Source organism: Eretmochelys imbricata, chromosome 9 (genome assembly GCF_965152235.1).
Source record: "Eretmochelys imbricata isolate rEreImb1 chromosome 9, rEreImb1.hap1, whole genome shotgun sequence".
NCBI lineage: Eukaryota > Metazoa > Chordata > Testudines > Cheloniidae > Eretmochelys > Eretmochelys imbricata.
This window is the reverse complement of record NC_135580.1, coordinates 13948010-13975705: the sequence shown is the minus strand read 5'-3', so window position 1 is coordinate 13975705 and position 27696 is coordinate 13948010. Positions and strand designations below refer to the sequence as shown.

General features: G+C 39.9%; 1 protein-coding gene across 1 annotated transcript in view; it reads left to right on the top strand.

Annotated features, from left to right (window-relative positions):
• Window positions 1-1533: 1533 nt before the first annotated feature.
• The window catches only part of NAALADL2 (N-acetylated alpha-linked acidic dipeptidase like 2), a 517216-nt gene continuing 491053 nt past the window's right edge, over window positions 1534-27696 (top strand). The window contains exon 1 of the mRNA XM_077827191.1: window positions 1534-2030. Within this exon, the coding sequence (XP_077683317.1) occupies window positions 1537-2030 (494 nt within the window). The 5' untranslated portion in view covers window positions 1534-1536. The remainder of the gene's footprint in view (window positions 2031-27696) is intronic.

The window sequence follows — 27696 nt, the reverse complement described above, 5'->3', positions numbered from 1 at the left end:
ATATACCTCTATCATATCCCCCCTTAGTCTCCTCTTTTCCAAGATGAAATGGCAGATGTTCTGTCGGGAAATAGGATTTGTAAATTAGGTACTGTATAGAGGAAGACAATTTTTTTTAAGTATGATAGGCTGTTTCAGTAAATCGTGTTTTGTAGTCTTTTATTCTTTTCAAACATTATTGCTAAACTCTTTTTCTATTTTGTCATATAAAATGGGTTCATCCAGTATGTGACCCAGAAAATGCCATCTGGAAGCGAGGTCTTAGATCAAGAAAATTTATTAACGGGTAACAAGGAAGGTAGCAGTGCGGATGTCACTCAGATATCCATCATTGTGAGGAGTTAATATGTGTATCTGCATTTCATTCTAATTGATGAGTCTGTCTGATGTTTGAAAAGCATTAAATTGCTGATGCTCATGTGATGGAATGTCTATTGTCAAAGTATGGATGAAAACTGAGCCTCATCGCTGCAGTCAGTTTAAAAATGATTTGTAGAGAATTGACTTTGAATGTTTGCATTAGAGGTCAGAGTTCCACTTAGAAGGCTCACACAGCTCTAGAAATGTCTAGAATTGCTAGAGTTATGTTTTACTATTAAGTAAATGCTTTAGGTAAGAATCCCAACTTGGCAGTAATTTTGATTCATTAAAATGGAAAAACTAACTGGAGCAAAGCAGCTGGGACACTTTCTAAGTAAATTCATCAGTCATTCAGAAACTATGCATTTTAATACCTGTAAATAATAGAACAGTCTATCCAAATGGAAGCCTTTTATTGATGTGTAAGTAAAGTTGAGTGTCACCCTCAAATTTCAAACTTTAATCAAACATTCCCTTGCCTTTGCCGTCAGGCGAATAAAGCTATTTTATTTATATTTTCTTTAACGTTATTTTTATTTATTTGTTGTACTATCCATAAGACCTACAAGTCCTAGACATGTTCCAGGACCCCTTTGTATTAGACACTGTATTTTACTTCAGCAGCATGATTGATTTAGATGTCAAGCTAAACGAAATCTGCATACAAAAATTGACATGCGCCATGTTCAAAAGCTCCAAAAAGATATTGAAGTGTACTGCTAAATATTTGTTTTGGAAATTTTGAAAATATATCATTTGTACTCACTGGATTAATGCTATATTAGAGAACTATACAAATGAAAAATGCAGAAAAAACTACAAGGACAACTTGTATGTTCCCTTGTTAGTACTGAAATATTCCCTACATTCTCATGCTTTTTAATATGTGATGACAGTTATTATTACTTTTTTTTAATACCACATGGAGATGCTAATAGAAATACTGACAGTATAATGGCACTGAGAAGAAAATTAAAGAAGGGAATGCTTAGGAAGAATGCAACATTGTGGACTCAATTTTTTCCTTTAAATATGGACACACAAAATCTCTCTAAGAGTGGTGAGAGTCACACACAATTGCATATGAAGACAGAACTGACACCCATGAATATTTAAATGCTTTCTATAGACAACAAAGCAAACACTGCTTTTTGTCATTTTTTAATAGGTAAAAAGATGGCTTATCACAAAGTGAACGCAGACCAGAGAACACAGGGGCACTCTCAATACCTTGACAATGATGACCTCCAGGCCACCACGTTGGAACTAGAATGGGACATGGAAAAAGAGCTGGAGGAGCCTGGCTTTGACCATTTCCGACTGGATGGTACAGTCGATCACCATTTGGGAAATCCACAAAACACCAACATTGATCTCGAGCCTATTCAGCCCTCGGCATCCCCTAAAGGAAGATTTCAGCGCCTTCAGGAAGACCCAGACTATGTGTCACATTATACGAGACCAGCACCAAAGAGCAACCGCTGCAACTTTTGTCGGATATTTAAACTATTTTGCACTGTTTTGACTTTATTTATTTTTGGAATTTTACTAGGATATTATGCACACAAAAAATGTCCTCCTTCCCCCACTCCTTCAGAACCAAGTGACCCTCATTTCTACCACGAGATTCTCAAGGAAATCAAAGCTGAAAATATTCAACAGATTTTCAGGTATGTACCTTAATTTATTTATTTTTTATTTTATTGTTAGCACTGGTAGCTGATGTTTCTGATAGTATGTAAACACGTTCTTTTAATCTTTTGTTTCTTCTATACCAGTGGGTCTCAAACTAGGGGCGCCGCTTGTTCAAGGAAAGCCCCTGGTGGGCCGGGCCGGTTTGTTTACCTGCCGCGTCCGCAGGTTTGTCCGATTGCGGCTCATACTGGCCACAGTTCGCTGCTCCAGGCCAATGGGGGCTGTGGGAAGCGGCGCGGGCCGAGGGATGTGCTGGCCGCCCTTCCTGCAGCCCCCATGGGCCTGGAGCGGCAAACTGCGGCCAGTGGGAGCCACGATCGGCCGAACCTGCGGACGTGGCAGGTAAACAAACTGGCCCAGGGCCTGCCAGGGGCTTTCTGTTCTATACAGTATGTTGTTTGCAAACTTTGAATTCTGCTGCTTATGTTCAAATTTCTCATGAAGTTTGTGACACTTCCATCAGATATACTTGTAAGGGACTTAGAATGATGCGGAAAAAATGTATAAAATTAATGCAGAACCTTGTTAAAAACAATACTTCCATAATGACCCAAATCTGGGCAGTGTTCCTATTGTAAAATGGGGGATTATTTTTGTAGGGAACATTATTTTGTTAAACATCGAAATGATTTTGGATGTGCACAGATTGACAAGTTCAGACCATTCAAAGCAAGTGCTGAAGCTGGCAGTCTTTTTATAGGTTTATTATATAAAAAAGGTCTTGCGTGGTAGCCATATTTATCAAATAGATCTCTAGATTCTGATGTAAAGGGTGTAAGTATTTAAAAGCAAACAAGTGTGTATATGTACACAGACACTCTCCAGATATTTCAGTATTGATGCATGCAGGATTGTAGAAGCAAGGGTATAATGAAATGTAGAGTAGTATCATCTCTTCGGATTCAGTCCTGCAGTTCTTGCTCACTCAAAACCAATGTCTCACGATATATGGTGTTTTTCTGAAAGCCCTAGTTCCAGGAAACAGGTGATTACTTGGGAATCTTGGCTTACTTTTTTAAATATGAAAGATCCTATCCACATGGATGCAAAAGACAAGATTGAAAATATGAACACTCAAGGTCCCAAAAGCAGTAGGCAAATAAAACGACTGACACATTTTTTCCCCCCAAATATCATGTTTTCAAAGCCGATATGATTTTAGGTGGCCTAGTTTATAACTTTTGACTTCTGAGGGTGGGCAATACTGCAAAACGCTTATTGAAACCACCGATTGTTTTATTGGAGAAGTAGCCATTGATGAAACTATTTATACCGGACACATCACTGTGGTATCAGAGTATGGGATCAGGCCTTATATGTTTGGAGGCTCTGACCATTTTTCTGCAGCTGTGAATGCTGAAGGCAGAAGGTTTTGCATAACTTTGATCCGAGCTCTGCATGTTACACCCTTGTGAAGCAGGACACTGGCAAGTCTGATTGCTGGTTTGCTGCACGATTGGAGCTTAGAAAGAGAGTCTGGACCTTATATAGAGAGAGCTTTACACAGATAGTCTGGACCATATGGAGAGTCTGAATGGGAATGTTTATACAGCTGTTATCCTGTTATTTGTTTAACCTGTTTAATTTTGAGGGGTTTGTCACTTTTATTTGTGGTAGTGTAACCCACACACCTCCTGGGTTTGGTGTTCTGTCCCACCTAGTGGCACCGAGACCACTTAGAGAGAGTGATAAAAGGAGTCTGCTCTGCAGCCTTAGCTAAGAGCCAGTTGGCTTTTAGCTCATGTGGAAGAAACTCATGCACTAAACTCCGGAGGTCCTCAATTCAATCCCGCCTGCCAATGACCGGGGTCTGTTGGCATTACAAGTGGGAGCTTGTCCGGGATTTCAACTGGGAAGTCTCTGAAGCTCAGAACCAACTTCCTCAGCTAGGGAAAGTATGTAACCCCAGACGCCTCCTGGGTGTGGTGTTCTGTCCCATCTGGTGGCACCAAGACCACTTAGAGAGAGTGATAAAAGGAGTCTGCTCTGCAGCCTTAGCTAAGCGCCAGCTGGCTTTTAGCTCATGCGGAAGAGGCTCATGCACTAAGCTCCAGAGGTCCCCGGTTTGATCCTGCCTGCTGATGAGCAGGGTCTGTCGGCGTTACAGTAGCATCAGTCTTTTGATAAAGTATTACCGGACAAGAGTTTTGAGTGGTTGGCTATCAATTCTCTATCAGATATATATAAACACTGCTTTTAGTATGCATTATTACCCAAAAGATGGTCTCAGACCAAACTTGGCCTTAGAAAAACTGAGTTTTCTGTTTTGTAAACTGAATGTTTTAACAGGTTTCAGAGTAGCAGCCATGTTAGTCTGCATACTCAAAAAGAAAAGGAGGACTTGTGGCACCTTAGAGACGAACAAATTTATTGGAGCATAAGCTTTCATGAGCTACAGCTCACTGCATCCGATGCATGTAGTCAATAAGAATAGAAATCAGTCTAGTCCCTGTAAGTGGTTCCTTTTTTTAGCAGGACTAAGATCATCACAGATCCCTGAAAGGCAAAAAATCACTGTAAAATCAACTATTTTGTTCCGTCTTCTCACTGCATTGTTCAGTGCCGCAGAAACCATGACAAATTATACTGGTAGAACCTTCTAAGTTGTCTAAGTATTAATTTGCTTAAACATTTTTATAATAGAAACATATTATGGGCCAAATGCAATTCTGATATAAACAGGCACAACTTCATTGACAACTATCAAATATTGTGACCCTCGTGGAACTAAAACCTGTTAGGTTTCAGAGTAGCAGCCGTGTTAGTCTGTATTCGCAAAAAGAAAAGGAGTACTTGTGGCACCTTAGAGACGAACCAATTTATTTGAGCATAAGCTTTCGTGAGCTACATCCGATGCATCCGATGAAGTGAGCTGTAGCTCACGAAAGCTTATGCTCAAATAAATTGGTTCGTCTCTAAGGTGCCACAAGTACGCCTTTTCTTTTTGCTAAAACCTGTTAATGGCTCAACTTGTCTCCATAATTTTCTTTGAGAGAGAGATCGAAGAAAGTTATAGGGACAGACCGTACTGTATATATAGCTGGAGAAGGCTGATCCAGTGCTTAGGGCACTGGCCTAGCACATGGAAAATCTGGCTCTGCTGTGGACTTCCTGTGTGACCTGGGTCAAGCCTCTTAGTCACTCTGTGGCTCAGTTCCCCATCCATAAAATGGGGATAATAATGCTTCCCTCCCTCGCAGGGGTGTTGTGAGGATAAATACATTAAAGACTGTGAAGTGCTTTGAGATCTACTGATGAAAAGCACCGTATAACAAATAGGCATTATTATTATCATATCTTAACTCCCACCAACATTAGGGTAAAACTTTCAAAAGAGCCTAAATCCCATTTTCAAAAGCACCCAAGTGGGGCTTATACTCCAAAGTGACTTAGGTGCTATTGAAAGTTTTACCCATAACCAGTAAGTCCCATCCCAGTGCAGTGTGGATGCGCAAAAGGAGGAAGGATTAGTGCCTGGGGATAAATGCATGGTGCTCTGTCCTTCGGGATGGCGCAGCCTATACCTATGTTACAACCTGGCCAACTCTACAAGCCTCTGTGGTGGAGATTGTGGCCCCACATCCTCCTCACCATTTTTGGAGCCATCTGTACCCCTAGGGGCATGATTAGCAAGCAGGCCTCTGAGATGTGCTACTGCAGTTGTTTTAGTCCTTGCAGGCTGTGTTGGTGGTGCAGGAAAAATCCTGGATAAAATTTTCAAAAGCACCTAAATCCCATTTTCAAAAGTGATTTAGGCACTTAGAAGCCAAAGTCCCATTGATTTTGTAATGAGATTTAGGCTCGTCAGGGGCCAGATTTTCAAAGGTATTTAGGAGCCTAAAGAAGATAGGAATCTAGTGGGATTTTCAAAAATGCCAAGGTAGGTATCTAACTTCCACTGAAATCTATCCCTAAGGGTGTCAGATGGCCTAGCGGATAAAGCACCGGATTTATGGAAACCTGTGTTCCTTTTTGACTCAGCCACTGGCCTGCTCTGTGATCTGGGGCAAGTGACCTCACCTCTGTGCCTTGGTTTCCCTATCTGTAAAATGGGGATAATAGTCCTTTGTAAAGCACTTTGAGATTTACTGATGAAACCTGTTATATAAATCTAGATGGTAATATTAAACCACTTTTGAAAAGGGAACTTTGAAAAGTGTCCTAAATCACTTAGGCACTCTTGACAATGTAACCCCTTACATTTTGTCCACACTGTGCCTCTGTGGAGGTGAAATGGGGAAAAAAAAACACCTTCCCCTCAGCGTGCACATGTGAGATGCAGTCTCGCCCAGCATCCCTCATCATAGTCTGAGAATACTTTTAATTATCTGGTAATTATACCTTTTTGCAGAATGGTGTTTATAATGAATAAACTGAACTTGCCCCACTAAGGAACAGCAGTATACCGTTTGTACTGTACTGTAAAATATGTCAGTTCTCTTTCCCTCCATCTTCAGTATATTTTCCCCTTGCCCTATAATATTTTACAGGAAAACATAATGTAAGATTCAGCACCATGGATGACTTTCGGGCTCCACCGATGTCAGTGGAATTTTGGCATTGACTTCAGTGGTGCAAGAATTGCACTCACTGTGTTTACTGTTAACGCTGTGCGTTGAGGGACTACAAAACATCAGTTTGTTTGCCCAACAAGTGATTTCAGTGGGAGTATTTTTGAGTAAAGGCTAAAGGATAGGTTCAAAATGCTGATGTGTAATAATCAAAAAGAGACAAAGAAAGAACAGTATTTCAAGGAATCATAGATATTCAAGGTCATTCTTCTCAGCTTCGCGAAGGTGCTCTCTCTTTGTAGAGAGAAGACTCCAGAATTAGACGCTGGTGCAATCCTGAACAGGAGTTGCAACAGCATATTGTCTCAATGTTCCCAAGCATCTCTAGCCAATAGGCATACAATACCATGCACTGGACTCCCATTTAGCTCATCTAAATAGATTTTAAATGTTAGTTACCTTTTAGATGCTAGCTTAATTCAGTCCAGATGCAAGTGCAGTCCTAAACTCTCTTAAGCAACGCCTCACTCTATAATTTCTTGTGAACAATAAATAATGATACTAATAAAAGTTCATATGAATGTTTGTGGGAAAACAAATATATAAGGGTTGCAATTGTAAATACCATCAAAGTGATTTGAGGTTTCTGTGCAAACGAACACTTATGAATATATTTTGCAGTATTTTATTCTCCCCAGTCATCTAGAAATACAACCAGAGTAACTGCACTTAAACCAAATTCCTGCATAAATATAATGTATTCATTTATCCTTTAAACACTGAACTGAGCCCTAAAGGCAGGAATTTTCCATAAACATAAATATGTAATGCTGACTATTCTAATCAGGCATGTCATGAAGATTCATTTTTATGAGGTAGGATAGAGATAATTGAATTTCACGTGCATTTTAGACAGACATGGGGAGGGGGGAAAGAGAGTGAGCAGTGGCGGGGTGGGGGGGGCAGTAATGGCAAAAAGATTTCCAATTAGCAAACAACCTTTAGATTTGTTGGTTCAGTTTCACCATAGAAATGTGATAGTACAAGAATGAAAACAACTTGACAGTCAAATTATAAACACACCTTTTGATACTTCTTAAGAAACATACACAGCCAAAATATCTGGAATGGTCTTAAACTTCAAACAGTCTGTGTTTGATTGCTTGAGTGAATGGTTCTACCTTGCTGTGCATTCTGCTATATATGTTATAGAAGCTTTTGCAATAATGTCGACGAGAATTAATTTCGAGTGTATTGCAAGGTATTATTTTTACTACATCGTAAATCATTTTATCCCTTGCCATCCCTCTTTGAATTAAATCACTGTTATTATTAACTTATTATTTTAGTAAAGTAGTTCCTAGAGGCTCGGATCAAGATTGGTGCCCCATTGTGCTAGGTATAAAACATGCAGATAGACAAGACAGTCAAAGGATGAAAGGAAGCAAAAATATGTCTCTCTTCTTTAAAGTCCTTAATATATTTGACAGGTTTCAGAGTAGCAGCCGTGTTAGTCTGTATCCGCAAAAAGAACAGGAGTACTTGTAGCCCACGAAAGCTTATGCTGTAATAAATTTGTTAGTCTCTAAGGTGCCACAAGTACTCCTGTTCTTTTTAATATATTTGAGTGAATGCTGGTGTACAATTTAATGTAATTTCTGAAATTGAATTGTTTTCTTTTCTGCTGCATTATACTTTTGATAAAGCACATGCATTTGGGTTGGAGAAATATAATATAGTAATTATATTGTTTGCTGTGACTAGTAGGGAGGAATTTCAGCTTTAACAGATAGAAATGTCTCAAGTACCAGAACTTTATTATGGAATATTACAGCAGTTTTAAAATTTGTATTTCTTTCCAGATCAGTTCATAAGACAATTGATTTTTTTTTCAGATTGTGTTCAAGTGACAGAATTTGGCACATTTGTCTGTTTATTCTGCCAAGGAAAGCAAAAATAAGTCTCACAAACCAAATGAGTTATTTTCACCGGTGATGGCTGAGAGATGCAGTTTTTTAACCTGAAGTCTGCGACTTCCTTGACTTCCAAAGTTCTTGATAGGAGCAGAAACTATCAAGTTTGTCCTTAGCCTGGAATCCTGTTTCTGACTGTGGCTAGTAATTCGTGCTTCAGAAACAAATGATTACCTTGTCCACAGAAATCAGCTGTTCCATGTTCCGTGCCAAATAGACTTCATGGTAGAGTAAAATCTGGGTATCTTTTCCTGCAACAGCAAAGGTTACCGCCATCCCTTGAGCTAAAGGCAACCGTAGTAGTATTGAGGCTGAGCCTGTCTACGTTACAGCTTCTGATGGCGTCATTTATGTCGCTCATGGGTGTGACTAAACCGTCCCCACCAAGCGACATTCGTTCTACTGACACAGGTGCCTGTGTGGACAGCGCTATGTCTGCAGGAGAGCTTCTCCCACCAACATGGCTACTGCCACTCACGGGGGCTGGAGTAGCTAATATGACAGGAGTGCTCTCTCCTGTTGGCTGACAGCAGCAGCGTCACTGTAAGCTCTCTAGTGTAGCTGTGCCCTTAGGCTTAGCTGATTAGTTTATATTTAAATTTGCCTTTAAATATTTCTTTACCTGTCTTCTATCAGTGGTTAATTTGACTGGTTGTCCTTTCTGTAACTCATTATGTCAACCTCTGTATTTTTCATGTTGAAGACAGATTTGACAAGGGAGTTTTAGCTCAGCTTTAATTTCATCTCCCACATAATTTATTATTGGTTCTACTTTTTCACTTGATAGATCTGTGGAATCCCCTGAACCTCCTGGACGGCTTTGTTTTTGGTGTCCTTCTGTTTCCCTGCAAGATGTGCCTATTTGAATATTTCTGCTTCCTCCTTTTCCCCTTTCGGCACAGGTTTTCATTTACCCGCATATATTTTTGCTTCCCCTTTGGGAGCTACACTGGACTTATCCTATTTGCTGCTTTCGTCTTTTATCACAGAAACTGTAGTCTGTTGTGCCTTAATTAGACTGCCTCTTAGGAATCCGTAACATTTTCCCTCACCGAAGGATGTTACTACTTCCTTCTGTTATACCTTACTCATCAGTTTTCTAAATTCTCCAAACTATGATTTCTTGACATCCAGTACCCCTTGTACTGCTGCACTCTGTCCACACTATACTGAATTCAAGTAGATCATGACTACAGGATCTTACTTAGTCTATTAATATCACATTCAACTAGTCTCTCAATCAGCTATTTCCCATCAACTTAAATACCGTTGCCACTGGCTTAGAGTACCTTGGGAGTTGGAATTTTTTTCCTCTTGTTCTTCTCCCATTCTGTTTGGTGGTAGCAGATTCCTACTAGCAATTATCCTTTGTTTCTCATTCCATTTATCCCTCATACCTGAAGAGTTACTTCACTGCACTCTTCATTGTGAAACTGTCGTTCCCTATAGCAACAGCCAGGGCTTTACAAGAGAAAGGTGTAGATCCCTTCATAATATGCATAGTTGTAGGTCACTGTACTATAGGGGGCATTTGGTCCTGCTTCCAGCTGGTGATCTTCCCTGCAGAATCTCACAAATCTGTCTCTATTAAGATTTGACTTGTCACTGGTGTACAATGCAATCCGTAACTTAAGCTTAATGACTTGAAATGCTACAAGAAAAAAGAAACCAACAATTCTTCTGCTCCCACTTCTATCCAGTGCCCAACCCCCTCTCCCCAAACCAAGCCTGCAGTATAGTGAAAGGTAATTGTGTGATCAGATAGCCTGTCTTTCTGAAAAAGAAAACTTTCATCTTTTATGAGGAAAGCTTTAGTTCCTCTATACAGAAGTCTCCTATTTCCTAGCCATTGACATTGTAAAAAAATCTTCAAACCCTTAAACCATTTCTTACACAAAGGCCTGTGAGAATATGTCTTGCAGCCCTCAATTAAAGATCAGTAAACTCAGGCTCAGTCATACCAATGGGGGGAGGGTGTCTATGGTGGTAGGAGAGTGATCACTTTACATAAGCTATTACCAGCAGGAGAGTGGGGTGCGGGGAGAGAAAACTTTTTGTAGTGATAAACACCCATTTTTTCATGATTTGTGTGTATAAAAACAAACATCTTCTGTATTTTCCACAGTATGCATCTGATGAAGTGAGCTATAGCTCACGAAAGCTTAAGCTCAAATAAATTGGTTAGTCTCTAAGGTGCCATAAGTACTCCTTTTCTTTTTGCGAATACAGACTAACATGGCTGTTACTCTGAAACCTATGGTGGTATTGGTGGGTGTGTATGGTGGAACGCAGAGCCTGAAATAAGGATCACTTCCCCACTACTGTATTGCAGCCTCCTCCTAGAAAGCAAGTTGATGTGTTCCTCCATAAGAAAAGTTTACGGCTTAAATACATTTAGACTGAAATTGGAGTCTTCTTTATTAGCTCTTTGGAAATTGAAGTCGGCACCCTGCTTGGTAGCCACTAGCCAAGTGAATCTACAGATCTCCATTCCACAAACTATACAGTCAGTTGGGGGTCAAAGTATCTAGTTATATGTTAATCTTTAATACACCTATCAAATATAGGTACAAGTACAAAGACTTCTTTTTTTAAAAAAAAAAAAAAACAACCCAAAATCGCAAAAGTTATATTGCTCTCTACCTTATCCCAGTGCTCTCCATACCCATTGTCAAGGTTCCTCCCCGACTCTGAACTCTAGGGTACAGATGTGGGGACCTGCATGAAAACCTCCTAAGCTTACTTTCACCAGCTTAGGTTAACACTTCCCCATGGTACAAATTAATTTTATCCTTTGTCCCTGGATCTCCACTGCCACCACCAAACTCTAACTGGGTTTACTGGGAAACGTAGTTTGGACTGTCTTTCCCCCCAAAATCCTCCCAACCCTTGCACCCTACTTCCTGGGAAAGTTTTGGTAAAAATCCTCACCAATTTGCATAGGTGACCACAGACCCAAACCCTTGGATCTGAGAACAATGAAAAAGCATTCAGTTTTCTTACAAGAAGACTTTTAATAGAAGTAAAGAAATCCCCTCTGTAAAATCAGGATGGTAGACACCTTACAGGGTAATTAGATTCAAAACATAGAGAATCCCTCTAGGCAAAATCTTAAGTTACAAAAAAGACACACAGACAGGAATAGTCATTCTATTCAGCACAGTTCCTTTCTCAGCCATTTAAAGAAATCATAATCTAACACATACCTAGCTAGATTACTTACTAAAAGTTCTAAGACTCCATTCCTGTTCTATCCCCGGCAAAAGCAACATACAGACATACACAGACCCTTTGTTTCTCTCCCTCCTCCCAGCTTTTGAAAGTATCTTGTCTCCTCATTGGTCATTTAGGTCAGGTGCCAGTGAGGTTACCTTTAGCTTCTTAACCCTTTACAGGTGAGAGGATTTTCCTTCTGGCCAGGAGGGATTTTAAAGGGGTTTACCCTTCCCTTTATATTTATGACACCCATGCATAATAACTTGGAGAACATAGGAATAGGTTTTAAAAACCTGTTAGTGGGGATATAGCCAGTGATGAGCTGCCAAAATCTTAAAAACCGGTTTCCTATAAAAAATTCTGATTTAAGGGATGTGCCCCAGTATGTATTTTTTGTACCAGCAGGGTTACCATATGTCCGTATTTTCCGGGGAGGAATTTTTAAATTTTAAAAAAATTTAAGAACCAAAAAGCCTGACCTGTCTGGGAAAATACGGATGTATGTTAACCCTGCCTAAAGTTCTTTTTTAAAAAGATGAGCCTGAACTAGAAATGAGCTCCGTTTCACATGTGTGGGTCGCCGCCACTCCCGATTTTGGGGTCTTTTTCTTATATAGGCTCCTATTACCCCCCACCCCCTGTCCTGATTTTTCACACTTGCTGTCTGGTCACCCTAGGGTGTGCACATGTGTGGGTCCCAGCTGCTCCCTGCCACCCTCATTGAAGCAGGTGTGCAGGGTTACTGCCCTGGGAATTGCAGGGCACCAGTGGACGTGGGGCCAGCTGCAGACAGGGGCATGGGGCAGGGCTAGCTGGCTGCTAGCTGGTGGCATGGGGTGCGGGGCTGGCTGCGGGCAGGGCAGGGGGTTCGGGGCTGGCTGGAGACAGGAGGGTTCGGGGCTGGCTGGAGGCAAGGGGGTGTGGGGCTGGCTGCAGGCAGGGCAGGGGGGTGCAGGGCTGGCTGGAGAGAGGGGTTGGCTGCGGGCAGGGCTGGGGGGTGCAGGGCTGGCTGGAGAGAGAAGGGCTGGCTGTGGGCAGGGCAGGGGGCTGCAGGGCTGGCTGGAGACAGGCTGGCTGCAGGCAGGCGGTACAGGGGTGGCTGGAGACAGAGGCTGGCTGCAGGCAAGCGGTGCAGGGGGTGACTGGAGGCAGGGGCTGGCTGCAGGCAGGAGGTGCAGGGGCTGGCTGTAGGCAGGGGGTGTAGGGGGTGGCTGGAGGCAGGGGCTGGCTGCAGGCAGAGGGTGCAGGGGGTGGCTCCTACATGGCTCCCGCAGCGCAGTGCCCCCGGCGGCCGGAGGAGGAATTACATCACTTCCTGGCGGGAGCCTATCAAAGCCTCAGCGCCCCCTGTAGGGAAGCGGGTTAACAACCGGTTCTAAAACTGCTTCAAAATTTAACAACCGGTTTGCATGAACCGGCTCCAGCTCACTACTGATTATGGCCTATGGATCTTTCAGAAACCTCTAGAAATCCGGGATCCAGAAGGTTGCAAGAAAATCTACGTGGAATTTTATGGATTATTAATTTTCAAAGGAGAGATGTCTATGGGTCTCTTGCGGATTTTTGTGTAAAGGAATCATCTACATTCTGTTTCTCTTTGTACTAATATCTTATGGAGATCAAATGTGGCCCTTCTGTTTTCCTAAAGTTGAGCGGGATTAATGTGAGACCTCCTTTTGGCAGACAAAGAGAAATGAATCACAGAACTAAAAATTAATGGTAGATTGAATATCAGTGATCATTACTTGATCATATTTATAGTATGCAAACAGAATAAAGTCCAAACCAGATATATATATGCTTCGTGCTTGAAAAGTGCCAGTCTCCCAAAGCTGAAAACCACTGTAGGCCAAATGAGCTAGGAGGAAGAATTTAATCAGGAAAATGTGAATGTTAATTGGGAGTTGTTTAAGAATGCTTTACTGGATGTTCAAAAAGCCACAATTTCACTATGAAGTCAGAAGGTCATACAGATTTAAAAAAAAACTGGCCTGGTTTAAAAAGGAATTGAAGGTAGCTCTCACTCTCTAGATGTGTCTGTGTGTATGTGTGTGAGAGAAAGAGAGAGAAAAGGGAAGTTAATAGCAGTGAATATAAATCAAAAGCTAGGTAATATAAAACTGATAAGGGAATCAAAGGGACACAAGGGGAAAACGGTGGCCAGCAGAGTTAAGAACAACATGGAGCTTTAAAGGAATGGAACAATATGGAGCTTATATTAGGAATAAAAAGAATCCTAACTATGGTATTGGTCCATTACTGTATGGAAATGATAGAATTATCAATAATAATGCAGAAAATCTTCTTTTGATGAGATCAAAATTTTGGTTGATAAAAGTAACAGTGTTGATATAATATACTTAAAGGTTTGTAAGCTATTTGACTTGGTACTACACAATATTTTGATTAAACACTAGAAAGGATGTAAATTTAACATGGCATACATTAAATGGAGTAAAACTGGCTAACTGATAGATCTCAAAATGTAACTATAAACAGGGAATCACCATTCAGCTGGTGTACTTCTAGTGGAATCCCTGAGGGATTGGTTCTTGGGCCTATGCTATTTATCATTTTTATCAATGACCTGGAAAAAAACATAAAATCCTTACTGATAAAGTTTGCAGATAACACAAATGTTGGGTGGACGGTAAATAATGAAGGGACCAGGTCACTGATTCAGAGTGATCTGGATAGTTTGGTAAGCTCAGTGCAAGCAAACAATATGCATTCTAATATGGCTAAATGTAATTGTATGCAGCTAAGAACAAATAATGTAGGCCATACTTACAGGAAGGGAGGCTCTGATAAATATTTGGGGGTCATGGTGGATAATCAGCTGAACATGGGCTCCCAGTGTGACACTGGCCAAAAGGGCTAATGTGATGGTTGGATGCATAAACAAAGGAATCTCAAGTAGAAGTAAAGAGGTTATTTTACCTCTGTATTTGGCATTGGTGTGACCATGCTGGAATACTGTGTCCAGTTCTGTTGCCCACAATTTAAGGATGTTGATAAATTGGAGAGGGTTCAGAGAAGAACCACAAGAAAATGATGAAAGGATTAAAAAACATGCCTTATAGTGATAGACTCAAGGAGTTCAAATCTATTTATCTTAACAAAGAGAAGGTTAAGAGGTGACTTGATTTCAATCTGTGAGTATCTAGATGGGGAATAAATATTTAATAATGGGCCCTTCAATCTAGCAGAGAAAGGAATAACATGATCCAATGGCTGGAAGTTCAAGCTAGACAAATTCAGACTAGAAATAAGGCATGCATATTTTAATGATGAGAGTAATTAACCATTGGAACCATTTACCAAGGGTCATGGTGGATTCTCTGTCACTGACCATTTTTAAATCAAGATTGGATTTTTTTTCTAAACAATATGCTTTAGAAGTTATTTTGGGGAAGTTCTATGGCCTGAGTTATACAGGTGGTCAGATTAAATGATCACAGTGGTCTCTTTTGGTCTTGGAATCTATGAATCTATAAACTATTTTTGGCTATAGTGAAATCTGAATATAAAGCAGGGAGGTCCAAGAATGTAAATTTAATTCTTCTAATGCTAGTTATAGTCTATGATCAGGAAACTCCCACAGACTTTCAAAAAGGTCAGAATTTCATCCAAAATTGGTTGATTCAAGACTGTATTCAGTATCACAAGCACACAACATTTTGTATCTCAGGTCCGCAGTGTGGTTCTCAGAAGACATTTTTTCCCCACAGATGATTATTTTTTTTAATGATAACCTTTAAAAAAATGAAGTTTAGATGTATGATTTGGGAAATCATTTTGTGTTCTAGATATATCCTATAGAGGTAAAGTACACTCTATTGCTTAAAAATCATTTCCCTAAGCACGACACCAGTGTGATATAGTAATGAATTAAACCCAAATGAGTCTTGCTTTCACATTGGCATAATAAGTAACTAGTCCCTTGTGAAATTTCCTTATTATCTAAGACAGCCCAGCCTAATGACTTCCTTCTTATAGCTTGCCTCTCGCTAGCATTATGTAGTATTGTCCTAGGAAAAATAGAAAGAAAATCACAAATTCAGGACAAATTACCAGTTTATAAACTCTTTAAATCACAAAAAATGTCTTAACTGGTCTCTGAAATGTGCAGATCAAATGGTGATGGAATTGAAGACAAAGGAGGCATTTCCCAGCCTTTGGAGTCCTTTGTTTCCAGTGAAGAAGAAAAGCATACCTAACTTTGATGTGCAGGAAGTGTTCTATATAAACACTACAGTTATGGTGCGTCAATAAAATTGATAACAATAAAACCAATCCAAAGGGACAAATTCTTAAAATCAGTGTGTAGAAGTCCTGTAGATACAATACTTCATTATAAACTTAAGTGTGATAATTCAGAACATCATATTTGTTTTCTTGCTTAATTTAGAATGCTGCATGTAATCATCCCCACAGTAACACTATCTGGACATAAAAGTACGTTTTCTCTGGTGACCTATGTTTTTGTGTTGCACAGCTGTCATTTATTTTAAGTACAGAACAAGTAAAGCATGGGCACTGAGATCACCCTGCTGGTGTGCCTCAGCCTTGTTGAGGCAGAACCGTTGTTAGGGCGTAGATGGCAGTCCAGTGTCCATGCCCAATGAGTACCTGCCCTGCTCTCAGAGACTGCTAAAGCGATACATGCTAGTCCCAAGTGGAGTGGTGGCTTTTGTGACATACTACATTTCCCAGTAGGCACTAGAATGAGCTGAATGAGCATAAGAAGAGAAATAAATTGCTTGGCAAAGGGCTGGCATAGATTAATGCTTCCCCTTTCCTGAATCAGTAGGGGACCCAGGGAGGGAATTGTGACTCTCTGAATCATATTTCCCACCCTAGCCTGTTCTTGGGGCAGCACATCTAAGCACTGACCCTTACACAGTGTGAGGCAGAGTCACCGACTTATCCTTAGGTGAAGGATAGATGAATAGTGTTTGGAAAAATCAGTTCTGAGCATTGTTTTTGTTGCAACATGACAAATGGGTACAGACTGTAGCATTCTATGAATCACAAAATATTAAGAACATAAGAATGACCATACTGGGTCAGACCAATGGTCCATCTAGTCCAGTACCCTCTCTTCTGACAGTGGCTGGTGCCATACGCTTCAGAGGGAATGAACAGAATGGCAACTGTCGAGTGATCAATCCCCTCTCGTCCAGTCCCAACTTCTGGCAGTCAGAGGTGTAGGGACACTCAGAGATGGGGTGGCATCCCTGACTATCTTAGCTAATAGCCATTGATGGACATATTCTCCATGAATTTATCTAATTCTTTTTTGAACCCAGTTATACTTTTGGCCTTCACAACATCTCCTGGCATCTCTACAAGTTGACTGTGTATTGTGTAAAGAAGTATTTCTTTAGGTTTGTTATAAACCTGTTTGCTATAAATTTCATTGGGCAGCTCCTGGTTTTTGTGTTCTGTGATGGGCTAAATAACACTTCCCTGTTCACTTTCTCATTGTATTAACAGGAGTGTTATAAGCAAGACACAAAAAGTAATTCTTCCATTCTACTTCATGCTGATTAGACCTCAACTGGAGTATTGTGTTCAGTTCTGGGTGCCACATTTCAGGATAATTATGGACAAATTGGAGAAAGTCCAGAGAAGAGCAACAAAAATGATTAAAGGTCTAGACAACATGAGGTATGAGGAAAGATTGAAAAAAATTGATTTGTTTAGTCTGGAGAAGAGAATACTGAGTGTGGTCATAACATATTTCAAGTACATAAAGGGTTGTTACAAGGAGAAGGGAGGAAAAATGGTTCTCTTTAACCTCTGAAGATAGGACAAGAAGCAATGGGCTTAAATTGCAGCAAGGGCAGTTTAGTTTGGGCATTAGGAGAAAATTCCTAACTGTCATGCTAGTTAAGCACTGGAATAAATTGCCTCGGGAGATTGTGAAATCTCTGTAATTAGAGATTTTTAAGAGCTGATTAGACAAACACCTGCCAGGGGTGGTGTAGATAATACTTAATCTGCTTTGAGTGCAGGGGACTGGACTAGAAAATCTCTCAAGGGCCCTTCCAGTTTTACAATTCAATTCAATTCTGTGTTTCCATACATCTCATGGTTGTATAGACGTCTAACATATATCCCCACTTAGTCATCTCTTTTCTAACCAGAACAGTCCCAGTCTTTTTAACCTCCTTTCCTATGGAATCTGTTCCATACCCCTAATAATTTTTGTTGCCCTACACTTTTTGAGTACTAGTTTGCATGCTTATTTTATGTACTCGCCTCTTTTTTTGGTCTCCCACTCTTTCAGGACTCTACATTAGCCTATAACTAAAAATACTTTGCCAGACGTGTTTGAATATTCCGTTGTTTGCAGGAAAACCTCTTGTCTCTGATACTCTCTCACAAATTGACTAAGTGGCAGTATTTTGGGCCATGGGCCTATTTGCCATCTGACTTCATAAACAGCGCCACCCCTGCCAATCTCACAGCTGCAGCCACCTGTTAGCTTCTTGAAGGAACTGAATCTGACAAAATCACACACACACCATACTCAGCAGGCAAGTTATTTACAATTTAGGTCATTTGCTTTCAGTAACAAAATGCAAAGGTGTACTGAAGGCTGCTCTTTACTATCCAAGGTTAGGTTTCAGAGTAGCAGCTGTGTTAGTCTGTATCCGCAAAAAGAACAGGAGGACTTGTGGCACCTTGGGGACTAACGAACTTATTGGAGCATAAGCTTTCATGGGCTATAGCCCACTTCATCGGATGCATAGAATAGAATATATAGTAAGAAGATATATATATACACATACAGAGAAGTTGGAAGTTACCATACAAACTGTGAGAGGCTAATTAGTTAAGATGCGCTATTATCAGCAGGAGAAAAAAACTTTTGTAGTGATAATCAAGATGGCCTATTTAGACAGTTGACTAGAAGGTGTGAGGATACTTAATTTAAGGAAATAGATTCAATATGTGTAATGACCCAGCCACTCCCAGTCTCTATTCAAACCCAAGTTAATGGTATCTAGTTTGCATATTAATTCAAGCTCAGCAGTTTCTCCTTGGAGTCTGTTTTTGAAGCTTTTCTGTTGCAAAATTGCCACCCTTAAATCTTTTACTGAGTGGGGGATCCTGATAGTGAGCATTGGGAAGGAGTTTCTTTTGAAAATGTCGCAAGGGCTTCCCTGGCACAGAATCTTCATAGTGATCAAACCTCTTTTTAGGATGCACTTCCTGAAAAACATAAATCCAATGTGCTCTTCAGGAACAACTTTTAAGTGTAGTGCTTCAATTCCACAGCATACGCTGAAACAATTAGCAGTTAGTACAGTATCCTGACTTGCGTACATAATCTCATGCCCCTGAAGGCTTTTATTTGATTTTTTTTTTTCAGCCCTATTTCATGTGGCGGTGATATCCAGGTTTCTGTAGTCAGCACCTATGACAGCCATTTACTTGAGGCCTGCTAATAAGGCAGACTGCCTCCAGTCTTGCAGAGACCAGCAGGACTGCAACTTGTTGTGAAGTATTAAGCTGTTGTTCATGCAGCACTCATAACTGAAGCGACAAGAATGAAGGCTGTTAAGGAGCATTGCTGGGAATTAATCAGGGATAATGAAATTGATATAGTCTGAATAGTAATCAATTTTAATAATTGTATGTTACAATAGCCTTTCAATGAGAGGCTGCTATTCTCAGTTCCGTTCAGTTGGAAAGCTCATGTGCTTCCAAGGTACAGTAGTTGCCATACAGAAGCAAATATAAAATTTTTTAAAAGGAAGGGCTTTTTCCAGTAAAATTGTGACTTTCCAGTATGACACTTCTCAAACTAGGCCTAGCTCTGTTGATGAAATAACTTTTCTGTATACTCCTATAGGGTCCAATCTGTAGAATCCTTAGTAAAGCCTGCAGCACCTGTTTGCCCAAGTAAAAGCCTACATCAGTCCATAAAAATGGATATTTGCCCCTATTAATGGGTAACAACGTATGTGGACTGTAATGTTTGCATATATCACTAGCACTAATTAAGAGATGATAGAAAATATTGCCCTAAATTTCTAGGTTTAGGTAGGACAGAATACCAAAGGCATATGGTGCTGGGTTGTGATCTATTCACACAGTCTTAGATGTAGAACTGTAAAACTAGAAGTCCATTTGTAATGTAGATCACAGAGTGAAAATTGTGTCCTGGGGAGAGGGATGAGGTAGTTGGGTGTGAGAAACAGTGCTCCCTCTTTCCTAGTTAACCAACTGCCCTGTCCCACAGTGAAGCATCCTTATGACCTTCTTCTTTCAGAATAAGATAAAACCGGAGAATATTACAGAAGAAAGCAGGGCAGGATAAAATGACAGAAAACAGTATTTATCCTTCTGTTCCCCAGAACGTTTCTCTCAGTCTCACCCTTTATTTTTATTGTATTTCTTGCCCTGTCCACACATGCCAGCTCATTTTTACCAGAAATATCATCTCATTAGTGATAGTCGTGCCGCATTTTGTGTTTCTCTTCCATTTCTTTAGTGTTCATTCCATCCTTTTTTTTTTTTTTTTGCCAAGCTCGTCAGTATGGTATTTGAGCATAACTTCTTCCCAGGTTGTGTTCTGAATTTTTTGTGCGCTTGCCTTCTCTGACCCTCCTCCCCCACCCTTTTTGTCCTGTTGCTGGTGCCACTCCACCTACTTAAGCATAGACCCCCCCCCCCATCACTTCTTCTAGAGCTCCCTCCACCACCTGTCATCCTCCCCAGCCTCCAGATTTCTATCCCTCCCTATTTCTCTCTTCATTCCCCCTTCTCCAGTCATCTTTTTGCTTCCCTACAAGTTACCCACATAGGCATGAATGACTCTCAATATAGGAGTCAGGGTTCATGAGTGCTTTCGAGCTGCCTAGGTACTAAATAAAGCCCTGCAGAGAGGGGTGGAAACACTTTCTACAACACCTCTTGGCTGTTTTAAGCTGCACCTGAATGTGGAGGCCACAACTTGGATGTGGCTAGTTCAAGAATTGCTGATGTGGGAGGTTTGTTGTGGCATGGGTGGCCTATGAATGTTTCTCACTCTGCATGCCATGTTAGGTGGCATGGGCTTTTTTCTCTCAGCTGAATTGCAGGCAGCCAGAACTTCCTTAACCTTATTTGTAAAGTAAAATTCCATGTTATGTTGAACACTCTTCGGAGAGATACTAATACACACAGAGGTACATATTTTTTCTTTTTCACTCCAAAGCAATGTACCAGTACCTTGAGTGCCGCTAGCTTTTCACAGGAATTAAGAGATCAGAATTTGATGTGAAGGTGTCATCACTTGAATCATTAGAAGCAGTAACTTGGGTTTGTGCAGTGAACACTTTTGCCTGTGGTAAGTCAGTCACAAAGATAATTGCAAGTACAGCTCCGGGGGAAGAGTTTGGGGAACACTGCTAGGCTGGGACACAAGGGGTCTCATTCTCCTCTTGCATCAATGTCAACAAGAGTAATTCTTTTGAGACTGATGGAGTTAGAATGACATAAAACTGGTGTATGTGAGATCAGAATCCAACCCTGGGAGCATATTGAAAAAAAACAGAAGCCTCAAGAAAATGGAATTGTGCTGATGATATAAACCCTCTGAAGTGCTAAGTCTGCCACTTCCATGGGAACCTGCTCGTGTCTCTCTGTTGGCAGATTTTGTTCCTGTGTTTGGATAAAGATTGAATGTAAAGCCCTGGTCTGTCTATCCTTATATACACATACTCCTGTTTATATCAATGGGCTCTGTGGTGGTTGTTAGCCGCAGCCCTGTGCTGTGTGGTACAGAGGTGCCTCACTCCATCAGAATCCCTGGAATTATTTATCTCAAAGATGCACAGTGCTTATCAGAAGTCTTTCACACACGTCCTCTTTTAGGATGCTTGTGTTCAAGGACTGCTAACAGGAAGCAGTATCTGTCCACAGGAGAGCTCAGGGACTGTGACTATAGCTGGCTAGTCTACTGGCAGTGCAAGATGGTGACAGCTTCTTGCAGAATCCCACTGGGATCATCCAACCTGCCCCAATCTGGTCCAGTGAGACTGTTTGCAGGACTGAGGATTACAAGATTGGACTTCATATATTTTTGCCCTTAGCATAACACAAGTCAACTTCCACCTACATGTTATAGGTCTTGATCCTGCATTGAGAACCACGTGGAGGTCAAGGTTGCACCTTTGTGTTTTTGAATGCAGGATCAAGGCTGTGTATTTTCTAAATCAATTAAATCAAAATTGAGGAGACTCCATTATGTGATACCAATAAATGGTTATGTGGATATTTTTCATAGGCACTTTTTAAAATTCAAGCCGATAAACTTCTGAAAAACGTGCCTGTCTATTATTGATTTTGAATTAAATGACTCCGAATAATCTTCTTTCAGTAAAGAATGTCACTACGTACGTGACACATCTAAAAAAACTGAATCCTTTACATAAATTATAGGCATAATTTATTGTATTAAATATTCCAAGGAAATATATCTTTTTGCATATTTGGTGTATAATCCTCCAGGCTCAGTGAGCAGCTTTATGTACATACACAGTTAATTCCCTGCATTTACAGTATCATGACCTTTATGGTTACCACTATTTCATACACAAAACAAGCAAGCATTTTTGTGCACTGATAATATTATGTTATAAAGTCTCTTCTAATTAATCAAGATCATTTAAGGGGCCCTAGAAAGCATTACATTTCCTTGTTATACATAAACGTATCTCAGTGAATGTCCTTTCATTCTTTGCAGCCATCAAGCTAAAATTTAAGAAAGTTTGTGTATATGTAATTTGCATAATTTATCTGGGCTCTCCTTCTTTTCTTCAGTTCCAGTAGATAATCAAAATATAAGATGTCCAATTTTATGTCAATGTTTTCCTTTGAAAACATTTAATACAGATCTGATTTATATTAGTAGTCTGTTGGACAAGGAGAAAAGTAAATGTAGCTTATGGAGTATTATGGTGAAAACTTTGTATCAGTGTCTAACAGAGCTGGTGAAAAAAATTTGTTGAAACACTTTTCCATCTAAATTGAAATGTTTCGTGGGAATGTGTCTATTTTGCTGACATTTTAAAATGAGAAACAGTTGAAACACTTCATGTGGATTGGGCTGCTTTAATTAATTCCGTTTCAACTTTTATATTATATTAAACTATATATGCATAAATAAATAAATAACATTTGAAATGTCAGAATTTTCTACAAAACAAAATTCCCTTTCCTGACCAGCTCTTGTATCTTAATTTGTCTTTGTATATTAATTTAAATAATTTAAACACAGTGTTTTTCATCCACCTGCCTGCTGTGACAAGTTAGTCTTTTTTCCTCATGCTCCCATAGAGGCATTGTTGTAACCATGCAATTACAGTAGTATTATGAAAGTCTGTTAGAAGTAAGAATCAGTGGGTCTTTTGTTTTCACTAGATAACAGTCATTCCTTTGGTAGGTTTCAGAGTAACAGCCGTGTTAGTCTGTATTCGCAAAAAGAAATGGAGTACTTGTGGCACCTTAGAGACTAACCAATTTATTAGAGCATGAGCTTTCGTGAGCTACAGCTCGCTTCATCAGATGAAGTGAGCTGTAGCTCACGAAAGCTCATGCTCTAATAAATTGGTTAGTCTCTAAGGTGCCACAAGTACTCCATTCCTTTGGTAGGGATTATTCTAACCTCTCAAAATAAGGTCTGATCATAAATTATTATTTATTATTTGTATTGCAGAAGCACATAGGAGCCCTGCTCATTGACCCTAATGCCGAATACTTAACAAAAAAGATGGTTCCTATCCCCAAAAACCTAGATAGATTCTTTAACATATAGGACTTTCCCCCCTCCCTATTTTTCTATTTACATCTAATTTATTTTAATTCTAGATTCCGAAATCAAATTGTTAACAAAAGCTTTAAGGTTTAAAGTGTGTTTCAGTGTAATGTAGCTAACCCTCACCTCTGACCACTCAATAACAAGTTATGCTTTCCTGACAAAAGTTCTACACCTTAAAACACAAACACATTAAAAATCCTAGAAAGGAGCAGCTAAGGGACCCAGCCAATTCCCTGTTACCATATAATCTTTTATCACTCTTTGCAAAGAAAGTGTAATTTGTTTTTTAATGTTGACTGGACTCTACTGAAACACACCATTCATAGTAATTCGTTTGTGTTTTCTTTTTGTGCGTGTGGGACCTGTCTGTGGTTGGTATTTGGAATTTTTTTACTTTTTATTTTTTTATGAAGGCTAAAAGTTTATGTTAGGTTGGTAGAGAAAGCTCAAGGAAGGGGAGCTTTGCTTCTCCAGATTTTGAAGCCCACTGACACATGGCTACTCCAGCGAAGTTTAGCAAGTCCGTAGGAAAGAGTTGTGCATGAATACCAGTTTAGTTCTGAGCACAATTCCAGACGGTGGTGGTTGTGTAAAAATCCTTAAATGACAAAAGTCAAGGAATTCCTCCCCTCTGCTCCATCGTGATTGCTGGAAATTCTCAGAATGCTCTTGTACTGATAACCCTTACTGTTGAAATCTTAGTCAAATAGGGAGAGTTTTCTTAATAGTTTTGGAATTTGCTTCCAGCTGAATCCCCGCCCCCCCCCCCAAGGCCAAGTCTGATGCAGTTCAAGTCTCAACTATACAATTCAATTTTCTGTCAATCTATAAATATTATGAATATTGTTCAGGAGCAAAAGGTGCCAATGCTGGGAAACGGTTTGTGTTATGACCATTTGTTAGCAATAGTTATTGAATGCTTTCATTTTTAGTCAATGCACCTCAGCATTGGCATGATGGGGACAGTGATGTACACTATTAAATATACACAAGCTTAGAAAAAAAGGCATACTCTTATGAATAAAGTTTCCATTTCCTGTCACCGACTTAGAGATCGAGGCAAGAAACTGAATTATTCAGGGCGTAAGGCAAATGGAAGTTGCCACTGTGCTGCTAGCAATGGAAATAACTTACATAGTACAAATAATATTCTTCAGTATCACTAAGCTTGTTTTTCAAAGTTAACATTTCTGGAGACTATTTGTTTTATGAACACTTTATTCCATGAGAAGGAAAGAGTTAATTCTGTATGGTGGCTCAGAATCCCAGCCCTGTTCCTAAATTATTCAGCATCCCTGCTGAGAAGATTGATAAGACATTGTGTTTGGGAAGGTAATATGGGTGTGTCTTTTCTCCTAATAGGAAACCTAATCACCTTACATAATGACAGGTTTCAGAGTAGCAGCCCTGTTAGTCTGTATTCCCAAAAAGAAAAGGAGGACTTGTGGCACCTTAGAGACTAACCAATTTATTTGAGCATAAGCTTTCCTGAGCTACAGCTCACTTCATCGGATGCATTCAGTGGAAAATACAGTGGGGAGATATATATATATATATACACATAGAGAACATGAAACAATGGGTGTTACCATACACACTTGCTGGAAATGGCCCCCCTTGATTATCACTACAAAAGGTTCCCGCCGCCCTCCCGCTCTTCTGCTGGTACTAGCTCACCTTAAGCGATCACTCTGGTTACAGTGTGTATGGTAACACCCATTGTTTCATGTTCTCTGTGTATATAAATCTCCCCACTGTATTTTCCTCTGAATGCATCCGATGAAGCGAGCTGTAGCTCAGGAAAGCTTATGTTCAAATAAATTTGTTAGTCTCTAAGGTGCCACAAGTCCTCCTTTTCTTTTTGCTAATCACCTTAGTGTTTTCACTTGAAATGAGTTCCATCAAGGCCATTTCCTGTGATGGGACAGACATAGATATGCTCATCTTTTAATTTATATTGGAGTTGTGTGTTTGTTCACACACACACACATCTATTTTTTGGCTATGCCTACACTTGCCGTGGCCTGTAGAGTACAAACACTGCATGCTTCTACCCCTGCCCTGCCCGAGCACAGGTATAAATAGTGGTGTTAGCTACTGAGGTACTGTTTAGGCATGTAGAGTAAAGACATGCCAGAATACTAGGGTATGTGCCCTGTTTGGCTCTCGACACATCCAAGCAGTGCCTCCCATATCTACACTGCTCTTTTTAAGGCCAGAGCCTTTTCCAAATGCAGGAAAAGTCTCTGGCAGGGGGGAGGCCGTGTGAAAAGACTCCTGAAGTGTGGATGCAACCTGCTTTTCACTGTGGCGCGTAGCTATGTGGACCCTACGCATTATTGCCAGTGGACACAAGGCCATATATATTAGCTATAGATATACTGCCTATATTATATACCCTATGTGTTCACTATTACTGCTCACCATGGTTAAGGTTCAAGCCTGATTTCTAATCTAATCTTACCCCCCTTTCCCTTTCTGTTACCCATACCTCCTGTCGGCTTGCTGGAGCTCAGACACCATGAAGATGATGAATGTGGTATAAATGCCTAGATAGATAATTAGGGCTTGATCCTACCAGTGCCCTCAATTCTCAGTGAAGTCACATGGAATAGAGGTCTCTCAGCACCTCACAAGGGGTATATGTGTAATGCATTTTCTCAAATGGGTCTGCATTTAGTCATAGGGGCACTTTTTATCACCACCTTATACAATGTGTATAAATGTGCATACAAGTGCCGTGCACGTAACATTCTTGTGTCTTACTTACAACTCTCTTGCTAATACATCCCAGAAGGATGTTCACTTTTTTGCAACAGTATTGCAAGTAATTAGTTTGTGATCCACAATGACCCCCACAGATCTTTTTCTGCAGTACTCCTTCCTAGGCAGTCATTTCCTATTTTGTATTTGTGCAATTGATTATTCATTCCTAAGTGTAATGTTTGCATTTTTCTTTATTGAATTTCATCTTATTTATTTCAGACCATTTCTCCAGTTTGTCAAGATCATTTTGAATTCTAATCCTGACCTCCAAAGCTCATTGACTTCAATGGGAGCAATAATAGGCGGAGTCCTGGTTTGCATGCAAGATCTATAATTCTTATGTTGTCCTTATTTCAGCTGCAGGTCAGCACTTTATTTCCTGTGACATAATCTCCTGTTGTTCTGTGTTTATTTTATAGTAGTAAATATTTCTATAAGCCTAGGGTATAGGTGAAAGGGCTTTTCTTTCTTGCCAGTTTTCAAATGAAACACAGCATGGAGAAAATGATGTACGGTGAGAGGCTAAAAAGAGATCAATCTGTTTAGTTTATCAAGAAGAAGATGAGAGGTGACTTGGTTACAGTGTATAGATACCTTCATGGGGAAAAATACTGGGCTCTAGTGGGGTCTTTAATCTAGCAGATAAAAGCATAATGAGAACCAGACAAGCTCAAATTAGAAATATGGCATTTTTCTTAAAAAAAAACAAAACAAAGAACAACAGTGAGGGTAGTTAACCATTGGAACAAACTACCGAGGGAAGCAGTGGATTTTCCGTTTCTTTATATCTCCTTGAAGGGTACCCAGTTTTGATTTGAAGATATACTTTAAGCATACACAATACAGGAGGCTCAACACAGGCGTAACTGGGTGAAATTTAATGGCTTGTGATATAGAGGTCAGGCTAGATTATTCTATTGGTTCCTTCTGGCCTTAAACTCTGTGAATCTATACATTTCACCCATCATCTTCTGAAGGATTTTTCACACACACACACACACACTCAGAAGTCTTGAGATCAAATCATTTGTATAAAAAAAAAGCGAAGTTGATTTAAAAATGGCACTTCATGGGTATAGCAATTTATTATAAGCAGTTCTTATAAAATATCGTTCATGAGGCGAGAAATCAAAATTCATCACATACATTTACTTCTCTTGCACAGAAATTTCAGTGGTTCTGAAGCACAGTAATGAAAGCTGTTCTTCAGAAATACCCCTAAGCTTTGAAATCTCTGATATCAATTTAGAAAAAAAAATATTTGTGCAGGGTGCGTAGACTAGTACTTTGCTTATAGTTCTATAGTTATATATCATTATATTTAATTAAATATAGCTATAATTTAGCACTACAGTGT